The sequence below is a fragment of the Carettochelys insculpta genome, chromosome 6 (assembly GCF_033958435.1).
Source record: "Carettochelys insculpta isolate YL-2023 chromosome 6, ASM3395843v1, whole genome shotgun sequence".
Classification (NCBI taxonomy): Eukaryota; Metazoa; Chordata; order Testudines; family Carettochelyidae; genus Carettochelys; species Carettochelys insculpta.
The window spans coordinates 68495135-68520571 of NC_134142.1; the positions used below are offsets into that span (position 1 = coordinate 68495135).

Genomic DNA, 25437 nt, shown 5'->3' on the forward strand with positions numbered 1-25437 from the left:
GGGATGGTGAGAAGGGGTCAAAATAAATTGTAAACTTTTATATATCTAGGAATAAATAATGTAAGCCATAAATAGTGGGGTACCTTATCCACCATCACTGCCTTCTTCCCCAGGTTTCTTGAATCAGCTGAGCATTAACTCTCAGGGTGATGTGACTTCTGTTTGAATTCTGCATTCAGTCTTGGTGTCAGCAACTCAAGGTTGTTGATAATTTAGAGAAAGTTCAGGGGAAAGCCATGAAAATGACGAAAGGGTTGAAAAAAAAATGCCTTATGGTGCTAGACTCAAAGAGCTCCGTCTGTTTAGCTTGTATGGAAGATTGATGGCTGACTTGATCACATTCTATAACTACACTACAAGGGCACCAAAAACTGGATGGTCCAGAATACACAGAAGTATAACGAAGTCCAATGACTGTAAGCTGAAGCTAAACAACTTCAGACTGGAAATAAACCATAGTTTAACAGTTAGGGTAACTAATCACTGGAGCAACTGTGGGGGCTTCCCTGTAAATGGTGGTTTTAAATACACACTGTAGTTCAAACAGCAGTTATTTTGGGGAAAGTTCTATGGCCTGTGTCATGCAGGGGATCATACTAGATAATCCACAGTCCCTGCTACCTTGATACTCCATCAATTAGCTGGGTATTAACCACAGGTTATTTTGTTCCAAAATAAAAGTTTTTTCCACCGTGTGCGGAGGAGAATTTTTTTCGGTAATGAGATGCTTGTATCTTCTGTTCATCAGATGCTAGCAAGTAACAAACACAGTGCTACAAGAAGCAGTGCTCTTCACCACTTCTAACTTAACCATAAAAACTGTATAATACTTTCAATTTCTGTTCCCGGTGTGTGAGTAGAAGTTGTCTTTGGTTTTGAAATAAATCAGCCTTCCAACTTAGCACAAGACAGTAACAGCCTTCTAACTATTGCTGTGCAGTGATAAAATGAAAAGCTAACCTTTCCTTTAAATATGTAGTGAAAGATAGGGACAGTTACACAGGCTTGAGATGGGACTCAAAATTAATTTTGCTGGTCAAGTCTTAATTTGCTCAGGTACTTGCTGAATGAGCCAGGTTATATCCTATATGAGAGGCTGAGAAAGAAACCAGCTGAAAGAGCTAATTTTTACATATAAGCCAAGCCAACAAACTGCTTTCTTCTTGCCAAACTGATTCAACATAGCAAGTGCATTTTTCTGTTGTGTTGATAACTTGGGAGTCTTGTGTATGGTGGTTTGGCCCAAGTGCTAACATGAAGTGCTGTTAAAACACAGATAGCACAGCATGAAGCTTTCAAAAGAAGCAGATCTCTAGAATCCTATAGGCCTTGCTTATTTTCCATTTTTCTTTTTAACAGTATGTCAGAGCCAAAACATCAATGATACTATCTCTGCTACTGCAGGGCATCAATCTAAGTTATGCAACTTCAACTACTGTATGTGAATAACGTAGCTGAAATTGATGTACTTAGGTTTACTTATGCGGTGTCGTTGCTGGAATGAGTCGATGGCAGTTGCTATCCCTTTGCTGTTTGTGCTTCTCATTTCTGGAGGAGTACCAGAGTTGACAGGAGAGTGCTCCATTGTTGATTTTTGTGGTTTCATACCAGGTATGATAAATCAATCCCAGCCGGATCGATTACTACCTCTAGATCTGGCAGGTGCTGTAGACATGTCCTTTGTGAGTTCTGTAGGGGAAATGTGACATAGCTTTTGCAAAGCCTGGAGGATGACTGTTCAGACTGAGCTGTCATAAGGCTTTTGTGCCACTAGATGGTGTCTGGACTCCAAGTTGTTTACGCAAATAGGTTTGTGGGTCTCTTGAAAATTCTTCACTTACAAGAATGAAGTGTAGTGTAACTGCGTGGGATCAGGTGGATTACATATTTGCTGCTTTGTACAGGACAAGTTACACAGTATTTTTAAGTTTTCTGCTTTTTAAAAGGGAGAAGTCCTATGTTTATTCTTACCCCCGTCAACTAATTTGGCAATCGCTTGAGATCAGAATGGATTCAGGCATCTCTTGGTTTTTGGCCATTTTCTGCCTTCAAAATGAGCAGCAAACAAAACATTCCTGTTACTGCCCATTAATGCTTTGTGACTGATCACAATGGGGATGCTGAGCTTACATCCCTATGCAAAGAGGATCACTTGTGTGACTCATTCTTGAGGGGTGAGGGTGTTATGTGCTGTCCCAAGTAAGTGTCTTGGTTAGTTGAGAAAAAAGAGCAGAATAGCTTGTTTAGGAGATTGGTAGTAAGAGGGAACTCCTCACCTATAAGAGACCAGCTCAAATTCCACAAAGATTGTAGTAACTAAAATTTACCATCCGATAGCTGTACTATGACTGCTAGCTCATGCCACATAAGTCAGTCTGCTTTCAGGTGGATAGCTATCCCTGTTAACATGGTAGCTTTCACTACCACTGAAAAGTAAAACAAAAAGCAGCACCTAATCAAATCAGCTCTTAATTGCTTTAGAGCTACTTTCCATAGCTAAGAGAAAAAGTTATTTGCTTAAATGTTTAAAATGTAACCGAGTCTGAGATGCACTACTATTCAGACAGAATTTAAAAACCTAAAAGTGCTCATCCACATTAGCATCTTGAGTTGGAGCCTAGTTTTACTGCATCTCTCATACACCAAGCCCAGGAAGCAAGTTTGAACTCTCTAAGCAGGGAGTTCAGTTGTGCTTAGAGAACTTGCTCATCAATTAAAGAGCAGCTCCATTGGATTTGAACAATGTTCCTTCCTGTCTGAGTGTACTGGAAAGGTTGGGAGGTGTATCAGCTGGCAAATGTAAAAAGTGGGGTAAAATTCATCAGGTCTTCAGGACTCCAGTGAAGTCAAGAAGGAGCATTTCTCTGCCAGTCACCTGAAAGAGAGAACAGAAAAGGTGGCTCTGTTTCGAAATCAGAACAGCATGTAGAGAGAAGGGAAGCAACTGAAAGCATTCTCTGTAGTCACAGAACGGACTTGTCCCACTAATGCAGTTAGGATCTAAGGGGAACCCTACAGTCAGAGTGTTCATATGTGAAGGTGTTTGTGTGAATGAAGCAACAGACTTTGAAAGTCATGCAGGTGAAATATAGTGGGTTAATACAGGTTGTCCTTTGTTATATCCCAGTCAGCATTTACAAGAAGCTTGCCAAAAAAAGTAATATTGGAGGCAGATAGCTTCCCGCCCCCCCAGAAAGGGTAGAACCAGTGGCAGAAGGGGTGGGGCCCAGGGCATTCGGCCCTCAGTGCCACCAGGACTGTGGTGCTGGGCCCGCGCTCTACTCCTTCCCAGCCTTGGATAGCCAGAGCTGTGCTGGTGCAGCAATTCGAAGGGGCCCAGAAGTCCTTTGAAAGGCCAGGCCCTGGGGAACACTGCCCCCCTGCGCAACCCTCTTGTTGGTGGGCCTAAAGGCAGGTTTTGGTTAGTTGTCTGCGAGCTATCACAAGGGTGCACGCACAGTGTAACTGTCATCTCCAAGTACAGAGCGACAGTACCACCTAGTGAAATGGGCGGGAACGTAAGGTGGTCAGCACCTCTGAAAATCCAACCTTTAACTCCTGATTGGTTTTCTTTATGCCTCAGCCCTGACTACCTCTTTTGTCTGTGAGCTAATGGGAACTTTCAGAGTTAAGTTCCTCTGCTACTCAGTGCAACATTTCCCTGCTCCCACCTGGCAAATAAGCCTACTGTGGAATTTTTGTTTTGAACCCCAATCATTATGTAAGTGAGAGTTTAAGAATAACTTTGATTTCTAAGGGAAAAATGTAGTCTGGACTGTACAGGCTTTTTTACGAGCTAAAATTAATGGGGTGCAATTTATTCTTGTATTACTTTCCAGTAGCTTTCTCCAGTACATCTTTTTTTTTTTTCCCCTGGCTTGCTGTGAATGACAAACCTCCATTGTGAACGAGTGCTTATGAGTTGGAATGTTAAGCATTGCCGTTAGATCTGGACAACTTTAAATAAACAGCAACTGTAATGTGCACTGCATTCTTTGTGGAAGTGAAAGATCTGCACGTAGATCTTTTGACTGGGCTGTAAGCTCATAAAAGGAACTGTAGGGATTTGTTAATGCTTCTCTGTGACCACATTGCGGCACTGGTTTCTTATCCTTTGGCACCATAAAATTGTGCTGTGGCATTCAAATGGGGAGGAAAATATTACTAACCTAAAGAGCAGACAATATGGTACCAGCAAATAAATGCTCATTCACAAGCTTTGGGATTGCAGAAGTCCCTTCAGATGGCTAAGAGACCACAGCCCTTTGTTAGGCTGTGTGTAAGTGCTAACTGTTTAATTGTTTCAGTACAATAAAATTACATGCTAGATACATATTTTTGTCAGGATGTATGCCAGACTCTCTCCTAAATGAAAGTTCTGATGCAGTGTGCAACACAAAAAAAAAAATTAAAAAAAAATTTTTGCCAACTCCCTTCCTTCCTTCCTAGTTCTTTTGTCCTTTAATGTGAGCTTGACTAATTTTGTACTTGTTGAAATTACTGGTGTTAGCTAGACCTAGAGACAGGACAAGTCAATGCTGTGGTGGCAAGAGTTTACACAAGTTTATCTGCATTTTCCTTCTCCCACAGTTATACAAGGGCATCACAGGTTTTGTCTATAGTGATATTGAAGGACAAAACTTGTTTACAGGTGCTTTAAACATCTCCCCACCACCACCCCACTTACAACTGGTTTGTTGTCAGGAGGGGCACCGTGTCAGAACCCCACTCAGAGCATGCAAATATTTTGTCTGCAAAAGTGTCATCAAACCATGTTTACACAGCTTTTAGCAACATGGCTAGAAATCGGGCAGTGTAGAATAGACAAACCCTGTCCTAAACAGTAGCTTACTCTCACTTTGGCTTTGTCTATATGTCTAAAATTAAAGCACTACCATTTCAGCACTTCAGATGTGGCCAGGGCAGAAGCAGGGGGAGAGCCAGCACTCTATGTAATCCACCTCCATAAGAGGAGTAGCTAACAGTGCTGGGAGTCTGTCTGACGCTGGAGCTTTATAGCACTGTAACCTGCTGCACCTGGGAGTGGGAATGCTTCCACACCTCTCAGCTGGAAAGTTACAGAGCAGTAACGTAGTGCTGTAGACTTACCCTCTGTCTGTGCTGCCATGAAGCACAACTGATAGGCCTCATGCTACTGATTGTTCCATTCCTGGGCTGCTCCTGGCAATGCATATAATTCAGTATGGTTGCCTCAGTGCCTAGAAGCTCAATTGGGATGTGTGAATTTACAATTGTCTGAAGATTGTATCACTATAAAAAATAATGCAGTAATCCACTGAAACTGACAGTGCAATCTTATTGAATTTGTGAAGGTGTTTGGTGCTATGCCAGATTTTGTAGGATGAGGATTTTTTTTATGGTGGTAGCTCTCTTTTTGAGGGTGGTAAAGCCTTTAGAATAATTACTGTTTTGGAAGTGAATCAGTTATTGGTTGATATTGTGACTTCATTCAGACTTTATCCACCAGTGACCTGTGAGCCATTGCTGCAGGGCTGAGCCTTTCCCTTTTTTCTGTAATTTTACCTCCACATCAAATCTTTGGTGGTAACTATTAGGGAAAATACAGCATTCCAGAGGCTTAAAATCAGAGGTGCCGCTTTAAATCTGTATAATTTACACAGCTAGCTGCTATTGTATTGTCCAGTATTTGTACTCCCAGACAAACACTCTTCTGATTTGCTGGTGTAGATACTCATATCTTAGATAAGGCTGTATCTCTAAAGATGCTTTTTCACTAGGCATGTTTCTGCTGCAAGTGGGAAGTGCAATTCTCAGCCTGAGTAAACAGCCTAAGTCTCCACCCTTTCTGGGCACAGACCTGGGCCCCGCGTCCACCTTGCCATGGAACCTATGGTGCCTCTTGGTACCACTAGGTGTATCTACGCTATGAAATTAGGTTGACTTTATTAAGTTGACATTTTTAGCATCTGATTTTATAAAGTCAAACATTTATGTCCTTACTAGATACACAAGGTTGACACAGTGCATCTCCTACTTTTGAATCTAACAATGCACTGTGGGTAGCCCTCCCACAATTCCTGTTATCCAGAATTCAAATGGGTTAGACTCAGTGCCGGGGGGTGGGGGGGCATTGTCAGAAACGGTTCTGGATACATGTCAGCCTCCCATGATGCACATATTTCCTCCCTGCCTCCGTGCTTGAAAGCAAAGTCAAACAATCATTTGCACCCTTTTTTTCCCCCCTGGCTATCCATGCTGTCCCAATAGAACAGCAATCTTGAACCCTGTTCAGCTGCAAACTGTTGTGGCAGGCACTGCAAACTCCTTGCACAGTTTGTCCAGTACCTAGCCAGGAGCCACCAACATGAGGAAGCATGTGAAGAGGTCACACGTACAGATGGGCATAAACCCAGTGAATAGAGCAATTGGAATATGTTGGAAGCAGCCGACCATGTTGAGACAGTGGCATCCTGGGAATCAAGCACACAATTATGCAGCTCTGGGACAATGACCAGGGGCTGCAAAACTTCTGCATGTCTGAGGTCCCTTTCATGGAACTTTATGAATTGCTGTACTTCAAGCAGGGAAAAGCAATGCCAGAATGAAATCTGCTCCGACAAGTGAGAAGCAATTGGCAATAGCCCTGTGGAAATCTGCACCAGACAGCTACTAGTCAGTTGGGAATCAGTTTGGAGTGGATAAATCTACAGCGGCAGCTGCTGTGATCCAAGTAGCTAGAACAGTCAATACCCTTTTGCCAGAAAAGATAGTGACTCTTGAGAACATGCAAGCCGTAGTGGGTGACTTTGCCACAAGGGTCTTTCCTAACTGTGGTGGGGTGATAGGGATGTGGGGTCTATCTTGATACCAAACCACCTTGCCAAAGAGCACATAAAGTGCAAGGGGTGCTTCTTGATTGGTGTTGCAGGCACGGGTGGATTACAAGGCCTATTGCATCAACATCGATGTGGGATGATTGGGAAAGGTCCGGTCTCTTCCAAAAGCTGCAAAAAGGGACTTCCTTTGCAGACTGGAAAATGACCATTGGAAAGATAGCAATGCCAGTAGTGATCCTTGGAGACCCAGTTTACCCCTTATTCCCATGACTTGTGAAGCTGTACACAGGAAGCCTAGACAGCAGTAAGAATCAGTTGGACTGAGCAAGTACTGAATGGTGGTAGAATGTGCCTTTGGCTGTTTAAAGGGGTGTTGGTGCAGTGAAAGCAATATTCTCATTGTTGTTGCTGCTTGCTGTGAGGTACACATCGATGAAAGTAAGAGGGAAAAGTTTCTGGCAGAGTGCAGGATTGAGGCAGATAGCCTAGAGGCTAATTATGAGCAACCAGACACGAGGGCAATAAGAAGAGCGCATTGAGGTGCACTGTGCATCATAGAAAACAGTTTTTTCATGAATGACCGGACAATGTGACAGCTATGTATGTTCCTCTTACCAAGCTTCCCGTTCTATGTATATGGACCTATAAGCTATCCCAGTCCCTATCCCCAAACGCAGTTTGCACAGTGAATAAGAACCGTCTTCTGAAATCATGCATGTTTATTTAGAAACCACATGAAACAAAGACATAACTGAGTAGAAAAGGAGTTTCAGCCATAGCTAGGGTCTGATAAGTGGGGAACACAAGGACGCATGGCATATTACAATTGCCCTAGGTAGCAATCAAAGCGGTTGGAAGGACAACCTTCTGCTCCAGAAGCCATCCCTGGTAGTTGGGCAAAAGGCTTCCTGCTTCCCAGCCTGCCCCCGGCATTCTAGGACATCTGGGAGAGGAAGATTTGGAACTTGGTGAAGCAGGCAAATGGTTTATCACTGTGTTCAGGGAGGCTCTGGTGCAGCTGCTTTTCCTACATCTCTACCTGGAGCCTCATCGGCTGTGTTTCGTTCTCTGTGAGCCTCAACATCACCTGCATCTTAAGCTCATGTTCCCTCCATGCTGTCTTGTTCAGTGCAGATGTCGTCTGACATCCTTCACCTCCATGCATCCAACTGAGACATATCAGTGCAGACAGACAGAGGTGGGTTGCCTCAGTGCTATCAGTTATAGAACTCCCCCCACTGCCACCCCATTTTGTTCCACTTGCTATCGATGCTTCCTTTTAAGACATACGGTTGTGTGGCCAGTCAGAAGAGCTTCACATGCCACCCACAGATTTTTGGCATATATATTAGCATTTCTTTGGCTGCTGCAGAGTTCTGCCTATGTAGATTCTTCTGCCCATAGACCAAACAGAACAAATTTCTCCCGCGCTGCTCCATGCTGGATCTTGTTTGTGAACCTAGCCATTCATAGTCATGCTTCTGGGCTCCCCATGCTAGAGCAGCAGAGTTGAAAGCGCTGGTTGCAGTAGTCACATTGCAGCACTGTAGAACACCTCCCAGAATCCAAGAACGTCAACTTGAATAGTGCAATATCTGCACTACCCCAAATTTGAGCCTGGAATTTAGCACTACTCCTCATCGAGGTTGAGTGTTAAAGTCGATTTCAAAAGCCCTTAAGTTTGGCGGAAGGGGCTTGGTGGCGTAGGCTCATTGAATATAAAAGTGACCTAATGCGGCTAACTTTGATGTAACCTCATAGCGTAGACCAGGCCTTAGCTTAAGCTAACTTGTTACTCACTAAAAGCAGCAGAGTGGCTGTAGGAACACTGAGCTAGATGGATGGATACAGGGTAGCTTTGTTTTTGTTTTCAAATCAGGTGAGATGTGTAGCAGCTTTATTTTGTCTTTGTAAATGAAGTGGAGAAGTCTATTGATCTCAAAGGCCAACACTCTTTTCGTATTTTCTTCTGTACTATCTGTATTATCAGTTCCTGTAGGGGATGATCCATTATAAATGAGAACTTCCTCTTTGCATGTTGAAAACAACCTTCTTTCAAAGCTTAACTGCTCTGCTAAAACCTGTGCTTTCTCAGGTTGAGATTCTTTTTTTTTTTTTGCCAAGTTTTATCCCAGTGCAAATTCTTTTTGCACTGTTAGAAGTGGCTCGGTTTAGTGGTTACAGAGTTGCTGACAAACTGATGGCACGTGACTGTGTGTGTTAGTTACAAACATTCAATTTGTTTGTTCCCTTTTAAGGTCAGTCTTCTATTACGTTATATTGTAAACAGCTCTGCTTGAAATTATCAACACTTTCTTCTCCCTTCCTTCCTTCGTTCCCTCCTCCACAAAAGACTCTCATTTCCTAAAGGTATTAACATTGGTTGCTTATCAAAAGGAAAGTGTATTGAATGGCTCCGCTAATGCAGTCCTTGTGCACTTTTTGTTTTAAACTTCCCAAGGCCTTATGCTATTCTCTCTGTATCAGTAGCCACTAAGTGCAGCCAAACTAACCTTATGAGCAACTCTGACAAGATTATGCTGATGCACCAAATATTAACATCACCAATGAAATGTTTTTTGGGCATAACTGTGCTTCAGCCCCCACCCCTACCTTGGAAAGTAAGTCTTGAGCTCATGCAAGTACTTGCTCTTGTGGGTCCCTCCACTTTCCCAGCGTCTAGCAGAAATTGATTAGTTTGCCCTACCAATGCTGATTTTTGGATTGAAAGTGTTGCATTGTTCATGTGAGCTCTGTGTTTGCTTAGTGTGTGAGTGCTCCCCATACACCATGCATCCAGCTATGAAAATGACCATTCTGCATGTGACTGTCATTGTCTCCTTCACCCTGCCCACAATGTCAGTGTATGTTGTGACAGACTACTGACCAGAGCCTGAGCCCCTGAGCAGAGAGCTTATGTAAGGCAGCTGGGAGTGCAGGAAAGGGAAGAGACAGTGGGGAAGGGGAGGAGCCATAGTGGGGAAGGCTTTGCTCCCCTTTTGGTGGGATAACCAGAGGGGTTACTGTGATCAACTGTATATAGGACGTGGTGGGGCTTTCTCACATAATAAAAGCATGGATGCCTGGAACAGGAGTTGCCCCTGACTTTCTAGACGAAACAGGGGCCTGCGGCCCAGGAGCATGAGAAGCCCCACTACAATACGTGTTAAGACTTTGATTTAGTCCCTAGGCAGAATATCTTTCTCTTAATTCTGCAAAACCCACTAGCACCACCCAAAATAGCTCAAATGTATGTTTCTTTGTCTGTTTCCAGGGCTATGGAGCAATGGCAGCATTTCAAATGCTCACTCTGCTGGTAGTGGGAGCAGAATAAAAGCCAAGGTGGTTCTGCATGAGTGGAGGTGGTGATGCTCATGGCAAAAAGTGAGCATTACCTTGTTCACTCAGACATGCGCCATCAAGGGTTGCTCTGTATTACAAAGGCTGCTGCTGCTATCTGAGGGTTGACTTTAGGGGTGTCGTTAATGCCGATGGTCTTCATCTCTCTGAGGGGTGAGGGTTACTTCTAGCTGGTTGTACTCCTAATACTTCATAATGGCAGTAGGAGGATGCCACCTCCTGAGAACTATTCTGGGAAGGAATTTTTTTAGGGGGTGGGTTGGGGGAAAACAATGTTAAAGTGAGCAGAAACCTATGTTGTCCTAATTCCTAAACTCTGTAACAAGAAGGGACACCTTGTTACTGAGAATGAGTGAATTAAGTTTTATGTTCCCTGTGAGGGGGTCCCACTGCAGTGTCTTGATAATGACCAGCAGCAATTCCTCCAAGTGCTGTTATCTCCCACCACTGGGGTGGGGAAACCTTTTTTGGGTCAGAGACCACTGACTCTTAGACGAATCAATCAGGGGCCACTCAAGTGAGAAGGAAAAATTACTGATGTGGTCCCCAACTATGTGGGGGGCCAGGGCAATGGGGTCTGGGAGGGAGGGTGCAGAAGTGGGCACGGGGTGGGAGGGAGGGGGGATGCAGGAGGGGTCCAGGTGAGTGGTCTGTGTGAAGGGTGAGGGAGGGGGCAGGAGCAGAGTGTGGGTAGGGAATCTGGGTACCAGTGGAGTACAGGAGAAGGGGGTGGGGTCTGGGCAGTATGGAAGTGGAGGGTTTGGGGTGCTGGGTCCGGGAGAGAGGAATCAGGGTGTGGGTGAGGAGTCGGGGGGCGGGGTGCAACTTAATTGCTCCCCCTCCCAGATGCACATGGCTCTGCTCCCAGGCACCATGTTCTGCTGCTCTGGTTGGAATTCCAGCCAGTGGTATGAAGCTTCCAGGCAGGCTGCTCGGGGCTCCAAACCCTGTACCCCACCATGGATCAGGTGCTGTGGAATTGAGCCCTGAGGTCTGGATCAAGACAAGCCGCTATCCAGATTTGGACTGTAGGCCGGGGGTTTCCCACCCCTGACCTAGCACAACTACATGTGCAACCCAACCCCCAGCTAAATTGCACAAATGCTCCCGGGGCCACTCGTGAGCCTCAGAGAGCAAGGCAGTAGCTGAATTTCCGGACACCCCTTAACACTTGCTCTCACACACTCTCTCTCCCCCTCCCCCAGCACTGTATGTTAGAGATAGTAACTGGTTCACCACTTTATAACTGAAAAGTGAATGCTTTTGTAAAGCATGGGCGGATTTGTCACGCTCTTGGTATAAGCTTACTGGTAAAGGTAAATGGTAAAAGTTTAACTACAAAGATAGAATTTAAATGATGAATTGTGAGACAAAAACTGAAGTTATGGGGGAAAAATAGGAATGTGCAGTCTAAACTCTCAACCCTATTACATTGGGCAACAATCAGATCAATTTTTTTTCTCACCCTATTGGATATTGCAGTCATAGTACACTAAGTTAACTCTTAAAATCTGGGGCATTCTCCTTATTTGGGGTCTTCAGAGGGTCCTGGTTGCTTGCAGCATAGTGAGGAAGCAGAAGGGCAAAGCAGGGGCCCAGGTGTCTGTTTTTTAATACCCTCGGTCTATGTTCTTGGGAAGCATGAGCCTAGAACATCTGCGGGGCATTGCTGAGTCCCCAGACAAAGCTAGGCAGTTTTCCTGGTGTAGCCTCATGCATGCGAGCTTCCTCGCTGGACAATGGCCGTTCATGCTCCTCAGACTCCAACTGTGGGTCACTATCCTTGTTGTTATCTCTGGGAAGCTCATACCTGGTTGATGACTTTTTTTTTTTTTTCCCCCCCCCAGCTTACAGCATGTTTTAGTGACAACCATACAACACATTCACATAATTTCATATGCACTGACGAGACACATGGCTAGAGAAATGACTTTCCCAATACCTTACAAAGCATGATTTATATGTACAATCACAGTGATATAAAAATTAAGAAGGCTGATGAGGGTGTTAGGGCACTTCCCCAAGGTACAGGGTATCATGTATCTATTACTTGGTGCTTCATGCAGAGGTAAGTCCCATGACAGTAGACACTCATCTGCTCAGTTTTGAGGAGAGACTGTTGTCTGCTCTTCTAGTTACAGTAGATGAGGTGACATAATTAACAAGGGAGGGAAATTCAGAGTAATAGAATGGCCATGCTTTTTCTTTTTTTTGTCAACCACGATGATAACCTCAAAAAACCCTCTAAAATTTCTCTTCTGAAATGTGACTCTAAAAGACTGGTATATCTCAGTAACTCCAGGACAAATGTAATAGTATGCAAGTAAAAACTGATAATGCCCCTCCTCTGCCCCCGGAACTGCCAGTTCTGTGAAGCCACTCCAGAGTCTATGAGAAAAGTTGTTCTCTCCATAACCCTCTCACCTTGTAGTAAAGGTTCTGAGGGCCAAACACCTAGGATGCCTGATTCTCAGTGGATATGTCACAGATGCAATGGATGGGGACTCGGTAAAGAATTTGTTTGAGATGGGATTGTATTCTAGTTGGACAATTGCTGTCTTTAGTGTCAACTCTTCAGGATTAAAAAGTGACAACTTTTGTTTTTAGTCACGAAATACAGTAGCTAAAAATCTGATCACTTTTGTAAGAAGATGCTATTCTTATAGTCGCTTTTCAAAGTTGAAATGACCTTCACATAACTTGCTCAGCTGCTTTGTCCAGGCTCAGCAGAGAATTAGCTGAACATTTAAAAACCACCTGAATTCCCAGAAAGATCCATGCTGAGAGCGGCGTAATAGTTAAACAGTACTTGGAAATCAGGTATTTGTTAGGCTGATGCTAATGGTGGGTCATAAAGCTTTATGTGGTATTGTGAAGTTGGAGGCAATCCCTACCCCATGGTTTGTTTCACTTAAAAGAATTGCCAGCATAATTGATGTAGATTGTGGGAAAACATCTTATTTCTGTTAAGTAGGCTTGAATGTATTTTTAAAGTTCCAAGGAGTACTATCCAGCTTCTCTACATCTGTTTCCTTACCTAGCTGTGGTTCCTCTCCTATTTATATTCCTCCTCTCCCTCCAGGCCTAGTGCATAGCAGAAAATGGGGTTTAGGCTGACAAGTATGCAAATGCATTTGCCTCTCTTCCCTTCAAGCCCCAGAACCAAATCTCATACAGATTTTTTGGACCAAACAATATGCTGTGTTCGATTTAGAAAGGCAACTTAACATCTGCTTCTATGGGACTGAATTACTGTTTCTAAATCTAGTGGCTTTTGTGACTTGGCCAGATCTGTTCCTGCTGACTAAAGTTGGTGGAGAGGGAGCTGTATTTTGAAAACTATTTCTAGCTTCTAGCGCAGAATAGGTTTAATCTTTGTCCAGCTCTTTTGAATGCATTCATGGCTGCAGCTTCTCGTGCTGTATTTGATAGTCAATTTTATCAATTAATCTTCTGCGTATGTGAAAGTGTTGTGTCTGTGATCATGATGATTATTTTGTTTGTATAGCAAATGTATTTTGTGGCACTGAACTGAGCACTGGGGACTCTTTGTCATACAAGCTCATATGGTATGAGGGAAAACCTAACACCCCAACATTAAAGTTGTAGAAGACGACTGTTTTGTTCAGGCCATCTGTCTAAATCATGGAAGCAATGGTGCTTTCATCTTGAATTATTGGAATTAGAAATTCTCAATAGGCATTTATGAACTGTTTGCAGAGGGCACCCATAATGCTGAAAAGTTAGACTATTGGAAGACCAGGGTAAATGGCAGGCAATTAAGACTGTAAGTAGTTTGGCTGTGTAAAGTAGACCACCTGAAATATTTTTTGTGGTTTTCTTCCAGATGAGGCTCTTAACCAGGGGAAAGTTCTGGGGTAATCTAGACCATCTGATTAGTCAGATTATTAGAACTAATCCCATGCTATTTACTACACAGCTGATAGACACTATCCTTGCCCCAGAGATGACAGTTTGAAAAATTGAACATTTTTTGTACCTTTTGGTTACATCATAATTTTAAAATAGTTTGACTTAGAGATTCCGAACTTGGTTTATTTTTTCCCCTGAAGTATGCCTTGTACTGTCTTGGGAAGGTTTTAGTAGGTTTTGGTGGTGGTTAGTACATTTGGGCCAAGGCTATGTGGCATCTTTAAGTGCTTATATCATCCACATATTTGAGCACAATTAAAGAATTCAACAGTTGAATTAAAACAAAATGCAAGATTTTAAATGTTGCTGGGGTGAGAGTAGGGGGGAGCTCAGGGCAGGGAGCTTGGAGTCTGGGGGGGCGGGGTGTAATATGACAGTATCTGTAAGAAATTTTAGGTGGGGTGGAGTGTGAGAGGGCTCAAGGCAGGGGGCTGGAAGTGTGTGGATGCTCCTGTTTGCTGCCTAAAGAGTGTGGGCTGCCTGTGTGGAGCACTTGCTGCAGACAAATGAGTGGCAATGCTGTCATTGAACCCACCTCCCTGGCCTGCAACTCCTCTTGCCTGGCTTCTTCCCAGGGTCTGCCGTCATCAGTGCATAAAGACGCATGGGCACTGCCCAGCATCTGGAGAAAGTGGGGGAGCAGAAGAGGCGTTGAGTCACTAGGGGCAGGCTGAGAACCCACATGCCGCCAGCCAGCCCCTTTCACACCTGCCCTCTGCTTACTGTGGTGCCCAGGGTTGTTAGCACCAGCCTGGAGCAGGAATCCTGGGAGCTGGTGGGAGCCTGGCTGGGAGAGCACACAGCAAGCTGCATCGCATGCTTCCACCCGCCATGGAGCATCCCAGCTTGCTCTTACCAGGGTGTGCTGGCTCTGGATGTAGCTATTTACACCTGCTATGCTGTCTGCCTCATATGCTTCCCTAACCATCAGACCCTCTTCTTCACGCATCCATATGTGAGTTTTACAGAAAACTTCTCCTCTGACCTGTTCATCCCTACCTACTTTTCTACATACAGTTATCAATTTCCCCCCCCCCCCCCCCGCTGCTTCTCCTATAAAGGTACCAACTCCTTTCTGTCATCTTTGCTATTACCTCTTCCTCCTCCGAGCCCCTATTGAGTCCCATGAAGCCACGCAGCTGCTGGCTGGGAACAGTCCAGGGAGCATGCAATGCTATGTGACTGTCATCCTTGTAGTTGGGAGCTGGAGAACAAAGAGCCTGATGCAGGCAGGCACAGCAGGGCCAACAGCCACCACAGGCCCAAGACAAGATGGGAAGGGGAACTGGCTTCATGCTGCCTGGAAGAGGTGGGGCCAACGGTGAAAGGACGGTGCTTAGGACAGTCGACCCTCAGGACGGCTGGAATCACAGAGCTGTGCCCCCACCACCCCTTCCCAAGCCATGCAGAGCAGTGCAGCAGCAGCATCACTTCAAAGGGACCCAGATTTCTGGCCACCACCATTGCCTTTGAAATGCCAGTTCCCAGGGCAGCTGCTGCAGTTCCCAACCCTGCCGCCCCAGTCAGTGGACATGTGCAGGTGTGGCCTGGCGGAAGGACAGCAAAAGCAGTGTCAGGTAATTGGTGCAGTGAATAATGAATTCTTTGGCCATGTAGTCTGAGTCCAGGGAGCCCTGATTCAGATGAATGGGGTTCTTTGCACCACTGTGTCACTTTTCCAGTTGTTGACAGCCTCTGAAAGATAACAGTTGGTTTACATTCAGTTCATATGTTCAAGCCTCACTGCAACCACAGAAATTTAATGAAAACTAACATTTGGGAGTTCAATTCTGCGGCTATGGCAATGGAGAATACGTGGGACTCTACTGACCAGAGTGGGGTTTATATTAAAAGGCTAGCTTGTGTTACAGGGGAATTTGATGACTAAGGTTTGGTACTTTTGAAGTGTCTTAAATACACATTCCCACAGCTTCAGGCTTTAACTAGGACCATAACTCTGAATGTCTTTTCTTTTTGGACTTTTAGGTAAAAATATTTTTTTAAAGTTTGTTTCCCCCTAACGTACCAAAACATTCACAACCGGAATGTAACAAGTTTTGTTTGTTTTTAACTTGTCGAATAACTTTACAGCTATTACAGGAGACTAATGGGAAGGTCTGTAAACCAGTTTCCATCTGCTTTAATGTTATGCTACTACTATGAATTGGCATTTTAGAAAGTGTCTTTCATATGGTTGTCAATGCACAGCAATCACAGCTAAGGGTTATATAAGAGCAGGTGGAAGCAGACTTGGAGAATTGTTAGAGGGCAGATAATGAGTACCAACATTAGACACTTATTTCTAGGTTGTATAGAAGTTGGCTTTGAGCTACATTCTTTTTTTTTTGTTGAGAAAGAAGATCAGTGATGATGTACGGAGAAGGTTTAGTGAGCTGATACAGGAGCATCATTTGGTTTCATCAGAGGGTGAGGGGAAGGGAGTTTGTGGATTGAAAGAGAGAGAGAACTCATGTTGAGAGATGTGGCTAAAATTAATGAAATGAAGGATGTGGAGAGATGACATGGAGGTGGATGGAGTGGCCTTGTAAATGTCTAGCATTTAACAATAAAACACTGTTTAAACATAAAGCCTATGTAGGTTTCTTCTAGGGCTAGTTACAAAGAAAACTGGGGTGGTTTGGGGAGATTGGAGGGTTTTGTTTTTGTTTAACTATGGTTGGAGACAAGAGAGCTCTACTTTTTATAGATGACTTCAGAGTTCAATTTCAAGTTGTCTTTTTGTAAAACCTTTAGGTTTTCATTGAAAATGTTTTTCTCCAGTGTTGAACTTTCCGTTGACGGCGCTGAATTTTTTTCCTTCATTTTCATGCAAATTTTCACCTGGCAGAAAATCCCCATTTCTCACCCTGCTTTCTTGTTTCTTAATAAACCAGAAGAGAAGTGCACAGTCAGCTTGAAATCTAGCTAGGTGTTCTCTGTTTTTTTTTTTAAGCCGTTGTTTCCCCATACCCCCTGCACCATTTCCAAAAGGTTCCTATCTGTACAAGGAAAACCGTGCAAACGAAGATGGGATGCTGTCACAGATGATTTGCTTAGGATGTTTCCCAGTGTGCTGATCACACCCCTGACATCACCTTCTTGCTTTCTGGGGCTCCTTCACGATCCTGTCCTGCTGAGCCAGATCCTCTGGTCTTCCCCAGCTAAGGCACAGAGTTGGAGTTGCTCCTCTTCAGTGCAGTGAGGACACTGTTTAACCACAGCTGTGGATGGATCAAATTCTAGGGCCCCACACCTGGGGAATCAACCCTCAGAAGGGATCAAATCCCCAAATTTGTGACTGCAGATGATTTGTACAGGGAGGCGGAGGGAGGGAATCATTGAATAAGCCACCTTTTTTCAACGAAAGGGAGATAGGCACAGTGGTAACCCTCCCGGGCTAATAATTTACTCTGGGCTTGATTATAAACAAGAGTTTTTATTAACCAAAACAGTGGGATTTAAGTGATTATAAATCAGAGCAAGAGGATCAAAATGAATTACTAAATCAAACAAAAGAGAAAACTCTTAGCTAATTCTATTCCCTTAGATATCTAGTTACTTGTGAGTTCTTAACCTAAACAGCTGCCTTTAGATCAGGTGAAATCTTCAGGTCAGGAATGATCTTATCCTGACCTGGGCCTCCAGTGAGTTCTCTGTCTGTCTTAGGGTGTGTCAGGCAGGTTCCAAGGCGGGCTGAAGATCAAAGGTGGGAGAACCCTAGGACTGTCTTTGTACCTATCCTCTTTTAAGGGAATTCCATTGTTCTCTCTGTTAAGAGTATACTCCAAGGTGGAGCCAGTCACATGAGTAGGTCACCTGTCCAAGTCCCTTTTAGGTACTCAGCTGTGGCCTGTCTGCTGGATTGCATATTGACAGTCAAGATGCTCAAATGTGGTTTGCTACCCATTAAAGGCTCTTCGTTGGCTAATTACCGCTATCCACTCATAAGCCATACTCTTGCTATAGCGTAGCTACGCCTCCTGTTGAGGTCTACACAGAGCAAGCGTTTGGAGAATATGTAGATAATACTTACAATTTCAACTGCAAAAATGATACATGCACAAAAATAGGATTTACAGATCAAGCAGGTTATAACATTAGAAATGATAGTCACAGGCCACGTCTTGTCCAACGCATTTGAGTTATGCACATTTGTATTCATAACCCTGTTTTCATAAAGCATGTGGGGGGGTCCCTCACACAAGGCATTTTTTTTCCTTCCTCCTTCCCTTTTTCATTGCAACATCAGATCTAGGCTACAGACTTTTGCTAGCATAGCTATGTTAAATAGGTATGATATGTGGTAGGATCTGTGGCCAACATAGCTATACTGGTAAAATCCACTACTGCACATGTAGTTATACTGGCAACATGGTGCTTTTGCAGATACAGATTCCCCCCCGCCCCCCCCGGTATGTTTGAATTTGGGTAAGCTAAAACAGGCAAAAGCACTGCTTTGCCAGTATAACTACCCTACCTTAGGAGCTTCCCTATGCTAGAAAATTGTATTACTTTAATGATACTGGTATAGATAAAGCAGTACAATTCCCCTTAGTGATAACACCATTAGGCCAGTATAGCTGTTCCCCTACAGGAAGGGGAATAAGCTATACTAGTGTGAGGCATTTTTTGTACCAGTATAGCTGCGTCCATACGAGAGCTGCACTGTTTTTATAACTTTTTTTTAAAATCACTTCTGAAATTGACATCATTATACCGATACAAAATCTCTATCTAGACCCAGGCATACCAACTTTTTGCAATACAGTATAATGGTATGGCTCTACCAGCGAAGCCTTCCAAATAGGGAGTTGGCCTTTGTGATCAAGTGTTACCTAAAAGTGTTTTGTCTTTTTTTAAAATCTTTCCCTCACACACGTTTGTTCCCTTCAAAGTAGGTTGGTTTCAATCTGTTATGCTAGATTTCCTTACTACCATTGCCTCAGGCTTCATAAAGACATTAATTGCAAAGGTGGCTTTCAGTGGTTTGTAGGTAAAATATTTAGGAGTAAAATCTAAGGGTAAATTTTCAAAAGGGACTGGTGATTTTTGTGTTTGTATAAGTTGATATCTTACAGGTATGGAGGCTGATTTTCAGAGCACTTGTTCTCTGCAAATTAGATTTTTTTTTAAGCACTAAAGGTGAATCACTTTTGAAAAAACTGGTCTCTAGTTTCTTCATGGAAATACAACTCCAACCACTTAGAAAATACCTGAGCCTATTTCAAGTACTTAAATAGGTTCTTCTTGAATCCAACTAAAGAACAAGTATCTGTTCAGTTTTAGAGTATATGTCTGAAGAAAGTTATGCTTAAACCTGTGTGGAATGCAGATTCCCTTCCGTGGGCAGTGGCTCACTTTTATAAAAGCCTTGGCAGAGAACTGTAATATGAAAATATGATGCCATAAACATGAGTCAACTTCCTCTGAAAATGTGACTCTCTTTTTTTGTATGCACATGCATTTTCAATACAGAGGTCAGACAGGCTTTATAGTTAGGATTGCCAGATGTCCCAGTTTGTGGGACAGTCCTGCATTTCAGTCAAAAGTCCTATGTCCCTCATTTCCACAAAATGTCGCGCAGGGCTGTTGAGATCCCCCTGCAGCCCAGAGGTGGGGAGAGATTCCCACCAGCAGCCCTAGCTGTGGGAACCCCAGCCAGAGAGCAGGGGCGCCTGGCACCCCGCACCTGGGAGTCAGTTGGGGCCCAGAGCCCCACCAGCAGCCTCAGCTGCGGTTTCCGCAGTTGGGCATGCGAGCAGGGCTTCTTGTGTCTCACATAAGCTTTCTGAAAATCTGGCAACCCTATTCATAGCTGTGTCCAAGTCATCTGGTAGGGACTTCCCAAATCCAGGAACCAAAAGCTCTTCCTCATGTTGTGTTAGGAGTCATTAAATCCCTCAATAATAGACAGAGCAAACAAAAGATTTTCCACACCCATAGAGTGAATACCCATTTGGAAGCGTAAGGGAACCCAAGCCTCACAAACTGGATTTCATCTAAGCCTCTAATATCCTTGGTGCGTGGCAGAGACAAAGAACTTGGTCTTCCCATAAAGAAGAATCTTTAGGATGTGGGGGGAAACAACACTCATTTTTGTCTTGGTCTTGTTATTAAGAGCTGACATAGGTATGTTGGTTGTGATCCCAGTCCTGGACTTCTACCACGTAAGAATTTTAGGTAATAGTGTTAAGTAATTCAATCCCCACCCCCCCACCCCATTTAAAAATATTTGCAGGTGACACATGTTTGAGATGAGCGAATTCTTGTCTTATTCTTTTTCATAATAGCTAAAGTAGTCTTTTATTAAAGACACCTACCTTGAGCTGCCAGGGGTGACTGGCAGTGGGTTGTGCTGTAGTAGGGTGACCAAATGTCCCCTTACAAAGGAACAGTCCTGTGTTTATACCCTCCTGCAAATGTTGTACTTTTTTCTTAAAAGTAGACAAATCATCCCTTATTTTCTCATTCCCCCCATTGGTACTGATGGATCCTGCTACTGATTGGGTTACTGCCAGCTGTCCATCCATGAATGCAGTCCAGTGGCAAACAGTGGGAGTGGGTATGCAAGACTTGTGGTGGGGTGAAGATGCAGTACCTTGGGCTGGCCACTCCCCCTCTGGTCCATCAGCACAGCCCCTGCTGCGTTCTAACTCTCGTCCAGTTTCCAGCCACCCTGTCCCATTTCCAGATGGCTCTGCCTCTGAGCTACTGTGGTTGGTAAATGCAGGCTGGTGCCAGACACACTCAGGTATGTGTTGCCTCTGCTTTGCCCTCCCCTTACTCTGTTGTTTCTTCATATCCTTCCCGCCAGGGTGCATCCTGCTCCAAGTGTCATGCAGCAAACCATCCACGGTTGGCTCACTGAGCTCACCAGCAGCCAAGCTGGCAGGTGTCTTCCTTCCCCTACTATGTCTGGTTGACCCAGTGCCCCCACCAGGAAGAGTCAAGCAGTGCACATTGCTGGCATGGGGAAGCCTCTCCACTGCTCAGCTAAACTCTGGAGAGGGGATGGTGGGGGCGGGGGGGAAACAATTTCCAGTCTGTTCATGCTTCTAGCCTGCAAGCTCCACAGCACTCTCCAGGATAGCGTCTTAACACCCTTTTTGCTCCTGGGCACAAACACACAGCCTGTGCCTTATGGAACCCTGACCTGCAGGGCCGTCTCTTTGGCTGGGTTCACTGAAGCTCCTGCAGTCAGGCTCCCTTGGCCTGGTGCACAATGCATTCTTAGGGTTTAACCCCTTCCTTCCTCCACAGTACCAAAAGGAGGCTGAGATTTGGAGGAGTTAGCTGCATTTTAACACTGTGGGGGCAGGAAGGGACCAGCTGCTTCCAGCCATATGGGATCAAGAGGATGGGGGAAAAGACGAGCTCTGCAAAGATGCAACCAGATGGTTCTTTCCCCAGCCTTCCCCTATGCCTAGAAGCAGCTCCTGTCTCTTCCCTCCCGGACAGTACTGAAAAAGCTGTTTCTGGGTGTGTTCTTAATGTTTATTGTGGTGGAAACGTGACCCTGCATGCTCCACTCCCCCAAATTTGTTGCTTTAGGAAGATGCAGTGCCAGGTACTAGGTGAGGCAGACATGGAAGATGGAGAGCGCTGGGCAGGGAAGGTTGGGTTACTGGATCACACTCTCTCTCTCTGTGTGTGTGTGTGTGTGTGTGTGTGTGTGTGTGTGTGAGCGAGAGAGAGAGAGAGAGCTTCCCTTATGAGCATTAGCGAGAGAGAGAGAGAGCTTCCCTTATGAGCATTAAAGCATTCAAATTACATCAAATGGACTGAGCTCCTGTTTAAAAAAACAAACACTGTGTAGTTGGACTCTTATGTAGTTGGACTCTTGTCTCTATGGCTGTGGCCACACTTGGCCAAAGCTTTGAAATGGCCATGCTAATGGCCAAATCGAAGAATCCTAATGAGGTGCTTCATTAATATTCTTCGATTTGGCCATTAGCATGACCATTTCGAAGCTTTGGCCAAATGTGGCCACAGCCATAAGATATGAGGGTAAATAAGAATCCAACTACACAGGTTTTATTTTATTTTATTTATTTTTTTTTTTTTTTAAACAGGGGCTCAGTCAATTTGATGTTAATTTGAATGTTTGTACGATCAATTGCCACTGAACTTGCCTGAGTAGGAGTGATTTTTTTTTTTTTTTTTAAACTATCCTATATTCAGCTTAGGGACATACAGTCGCCCTGTAGATGTAAACTGAAAATGGTAGTTGCAATGAGAGAGAGAGAGTTCTGATCATCTACATATTGTTAAATAGCTACAGCCTCCATTCTTCACCAGCCTGATAGCAAAAGAGGATATTCCCACACTGGTTGCAACATGGGATGAACCAAGAACTCTGAGTGAGTCAAAAATGCAAATAACCCAACCCTACAACAACAGGTTTTTGAAGTGGTTTTTTAACAATTGTAACCATCTGTCTCTAAGAATTTGTCCCCGTGCAGGAAATTTGTCTGGCATGGGAGGGCAAGAAGAAAATCTATCAGTCAAGCAAACAGCAAGTAGCCCCTCTTATCTCCAGCAGCCTTTCTTAAACTGGGCACTTTTGATAGACTACCATTCAAATTTTGAATCCAGTTTGCTTGAGAACAGGTGTCTTAAATGTGTTTCTGCAGAAATTGTACTGAGAGAGCCTTTATTCAGATGTATCAATTTGTTTATATTGCAGCATGATGAAAATGATGACACCTGGAGCGAAGATTATTCTGCAGAATTTTCTCTGCTGTTTAAGACTCTGATAACTACTCTGGGAGATACCATATGTGTGTGAAAAATTGAAACAATTGATACTCTTGTGTAAACTTTAAATCTAGGGTAACCTGCTTGATGTGTTTGCTCTTCCCCTTCCTAGTTCACTGCTCCGCTATGGCGGAAACCTGTCCCTTCAAAGTGCCATGAGCGTCCGATTCAACAGCAATGGAACCCAGCTCCTTGCCCTGCGTCGGCGCCTTCCACCAGTGCTCTATGACATCCACTCCCGACTGCCTGTCTTCCAGTTTGACAACCAAGGTTATTTCAACTCATGTACCATGAAGAGCTGCTGTTTTGCAGGCGATCGTGACCAGGTAATGGACAAGTGATGCCCTCCCAAGCTCAAGTGCTAATTACTCAGTGCAAAAATAGAGACCTTCACCTGCTCATGAAAGCAACTTTAAAAGCCTTCTTTGGTTTGGGGGAGATTACTGAATCCAGAAGACACTTGAGAGGAGTGGGAGACAAATCCTTAAAATTGTGTGGCATTGCACCAGGAAGAAATTAAATGAAAAGTGATGCACACCAAGGAGTATGGTAAATTCTACATCTGACCAAAGTAATCTGAAACTCGAGTGTGTTTCCAAAGAAAAAATGTAAACTAGCTGTTTGAGGGGTCTATTTGACCTGTTTTCAGACACAGGAATTAGACTATACTGTCTAGGTCAGAAACTTTAACTCGCTGTCGTTTAATATTTAAAGCCAGGGGAAATAAGCCTGTAAAATCAAACATGTTTATTTTTATATTTTTCAATTTATATACGAACTTCTATTATTTTACAAGTTACAAAGCATTTAACTACTGGCATTACAAAACCCGCCCAGCATCTGATATCAATAATAATAGATTCTGAAATCATGGCTTAAATTTGCATTCTATTTCTCATGCAGGACGTAGAGTAGTCTTTTGAGCTCAGGGATGGAAAAACATTTGTTACTGAAGTAAGTGGCAGTGACTTAAGAAGCACAGAGTAGATATGTGTGTGCATTTGTAATCAGAGTGCACAGAAAGCAGTACTGAAAGCAATTTAAAAATTTTAGAGAAATTTGTCCTAAGGAAACTTAAAAGGGCAAAGAAATAGACTGAGGAAGCAAATAAACCTTTATGGCTATGTCTACACTAGCCCCAAACTTCGAAATGGCCATGTAAGTGGCCATTTTGAAGTTTACTAATGAAGCGCTGAAATACATATTCAGCACCTCATTAGCATGCGGGCGGCCACGGCACTTCAAATTAGGCGGGGTCCTTTCGAAAAGGAGCCCCATCGGGACAAGCCGCGCAGCGGCAGGCCACGTCAATTTCGAAGTCCCCTTATTCCTGTGAGCAGATGGGAATAAGGGGACTTTGAAGTAGGCGGGGTCCTTTCAAAAAGGAGCCCTGTCGGGATGAGCTGCGTAGCGGCGGGCCACGTCAATTTCGAAGTGCCGCAGCCGCCCGGATGCTAATGAGGCGCTGAATATGTATTTCAGCACTTCATTAGTAAACTTCGAAATGGCCATTTACATGGCCATTTCGAAGTTTAGGGCTAGTGTAGACACGGCCTATATGTTTGGAAATCTGCCACTTCCAAAACCAAAGATGACACTAGTCTTTCTCCTCTAGAGGTCGGAGTTGAACTACATGGGCCTCTGTAGAAGATGAAGCAGCAGAAATGTAGCACTTTAAAGACTAACAAAATGATTTATTCGGTGATAGTCCCACTTCTTCTGTAGAAGATGCTTCACCTTCTGTCTAACTCAGAACCCAAATAGACCTTTAGCATTATGCTTTTTAAACTTTTTTAATGCATTCAGTACTTTATGGGAAGAATTGAGGGACTTCTTCACTGGGCCTGTTCTTTGCCTTGGAGAATCAGCTTTATGTCATGAATACTTTGGAGTTATTGCTCTGAATCTTTTTGAAAAACCCAACAGCTTATCAGGTTCAAGTTGGAAGCTGGTATAGAAACATTATATACAGTATGGAATCTCTGAGCAGTGGGAGATGTACTACCTGATGAAACTTAGGACAGGGAGGGAAAGAGGGAAGCTGAGACTCAATATTTAATATCAAGAGACCAGTTCCAAAATGGCAGTTTGGGGAGATCAGGGGCGGTGGCGGTTACCAAAAACCTTTCACTGGTGCCAGAACCATGTGCATGTAACTTAATTTTTTGTGCAGGGACGTCTGCTAACTGTGGAAGTATTTCAAGTATAACTGGGCATCCTAATGTGTTTGCTTACGTGTTAAGGAAAACTGCAATTGCTTTCTTTTCCGCCCCCCCCCACCGATTTAGAGACTCCAAAAATAACTTGTTGGAATATGAAAGTTCAAGAAACTGTACAGCTATAGTGTACACTGTTAAAAGTAACTGGATATGTTTTAAAATATGAAACCCAGAAAAATTACAAAATTTTCAGAAAAAGAGCTTGGAAATTTTGTTCCCATCTTAGCATGTTGTACTGCATCCCATCACTGTAGCATTTTAGTGCTTTCCATGTAAAATCAGCAAAGTCCCTAATGAGCTCTGTGTGAAGTGTCTCATGCTTTCCGTTTATGAGGTCAGAACCCTGCGTT

At 43.9% G+C, this 25437-nt stretch overlaps 1 protein-coding gene across 1 annotated transcript in view; it reads left to right on the forward strand.

Annotated features, from left to right (window-relative positions):
- Positions 1-25437, forward strand: part of DCAF5 (DDB1 and CUL4 associated factor 5) — a 94779-nt gene that overhangs the window by 30632 nt on the left and 38710 nt on the right. Inside the window, exon 6 of the mRNA XM_074997189.1 lies at positions 22981-23194. Within this exon, the coding sequence (XP_074853290.1) occupies positions 22981-23194 (214 nt within the window). The remainder of the gene's footprint in view (positions 1-22980; positions 23195-25437) is intronic.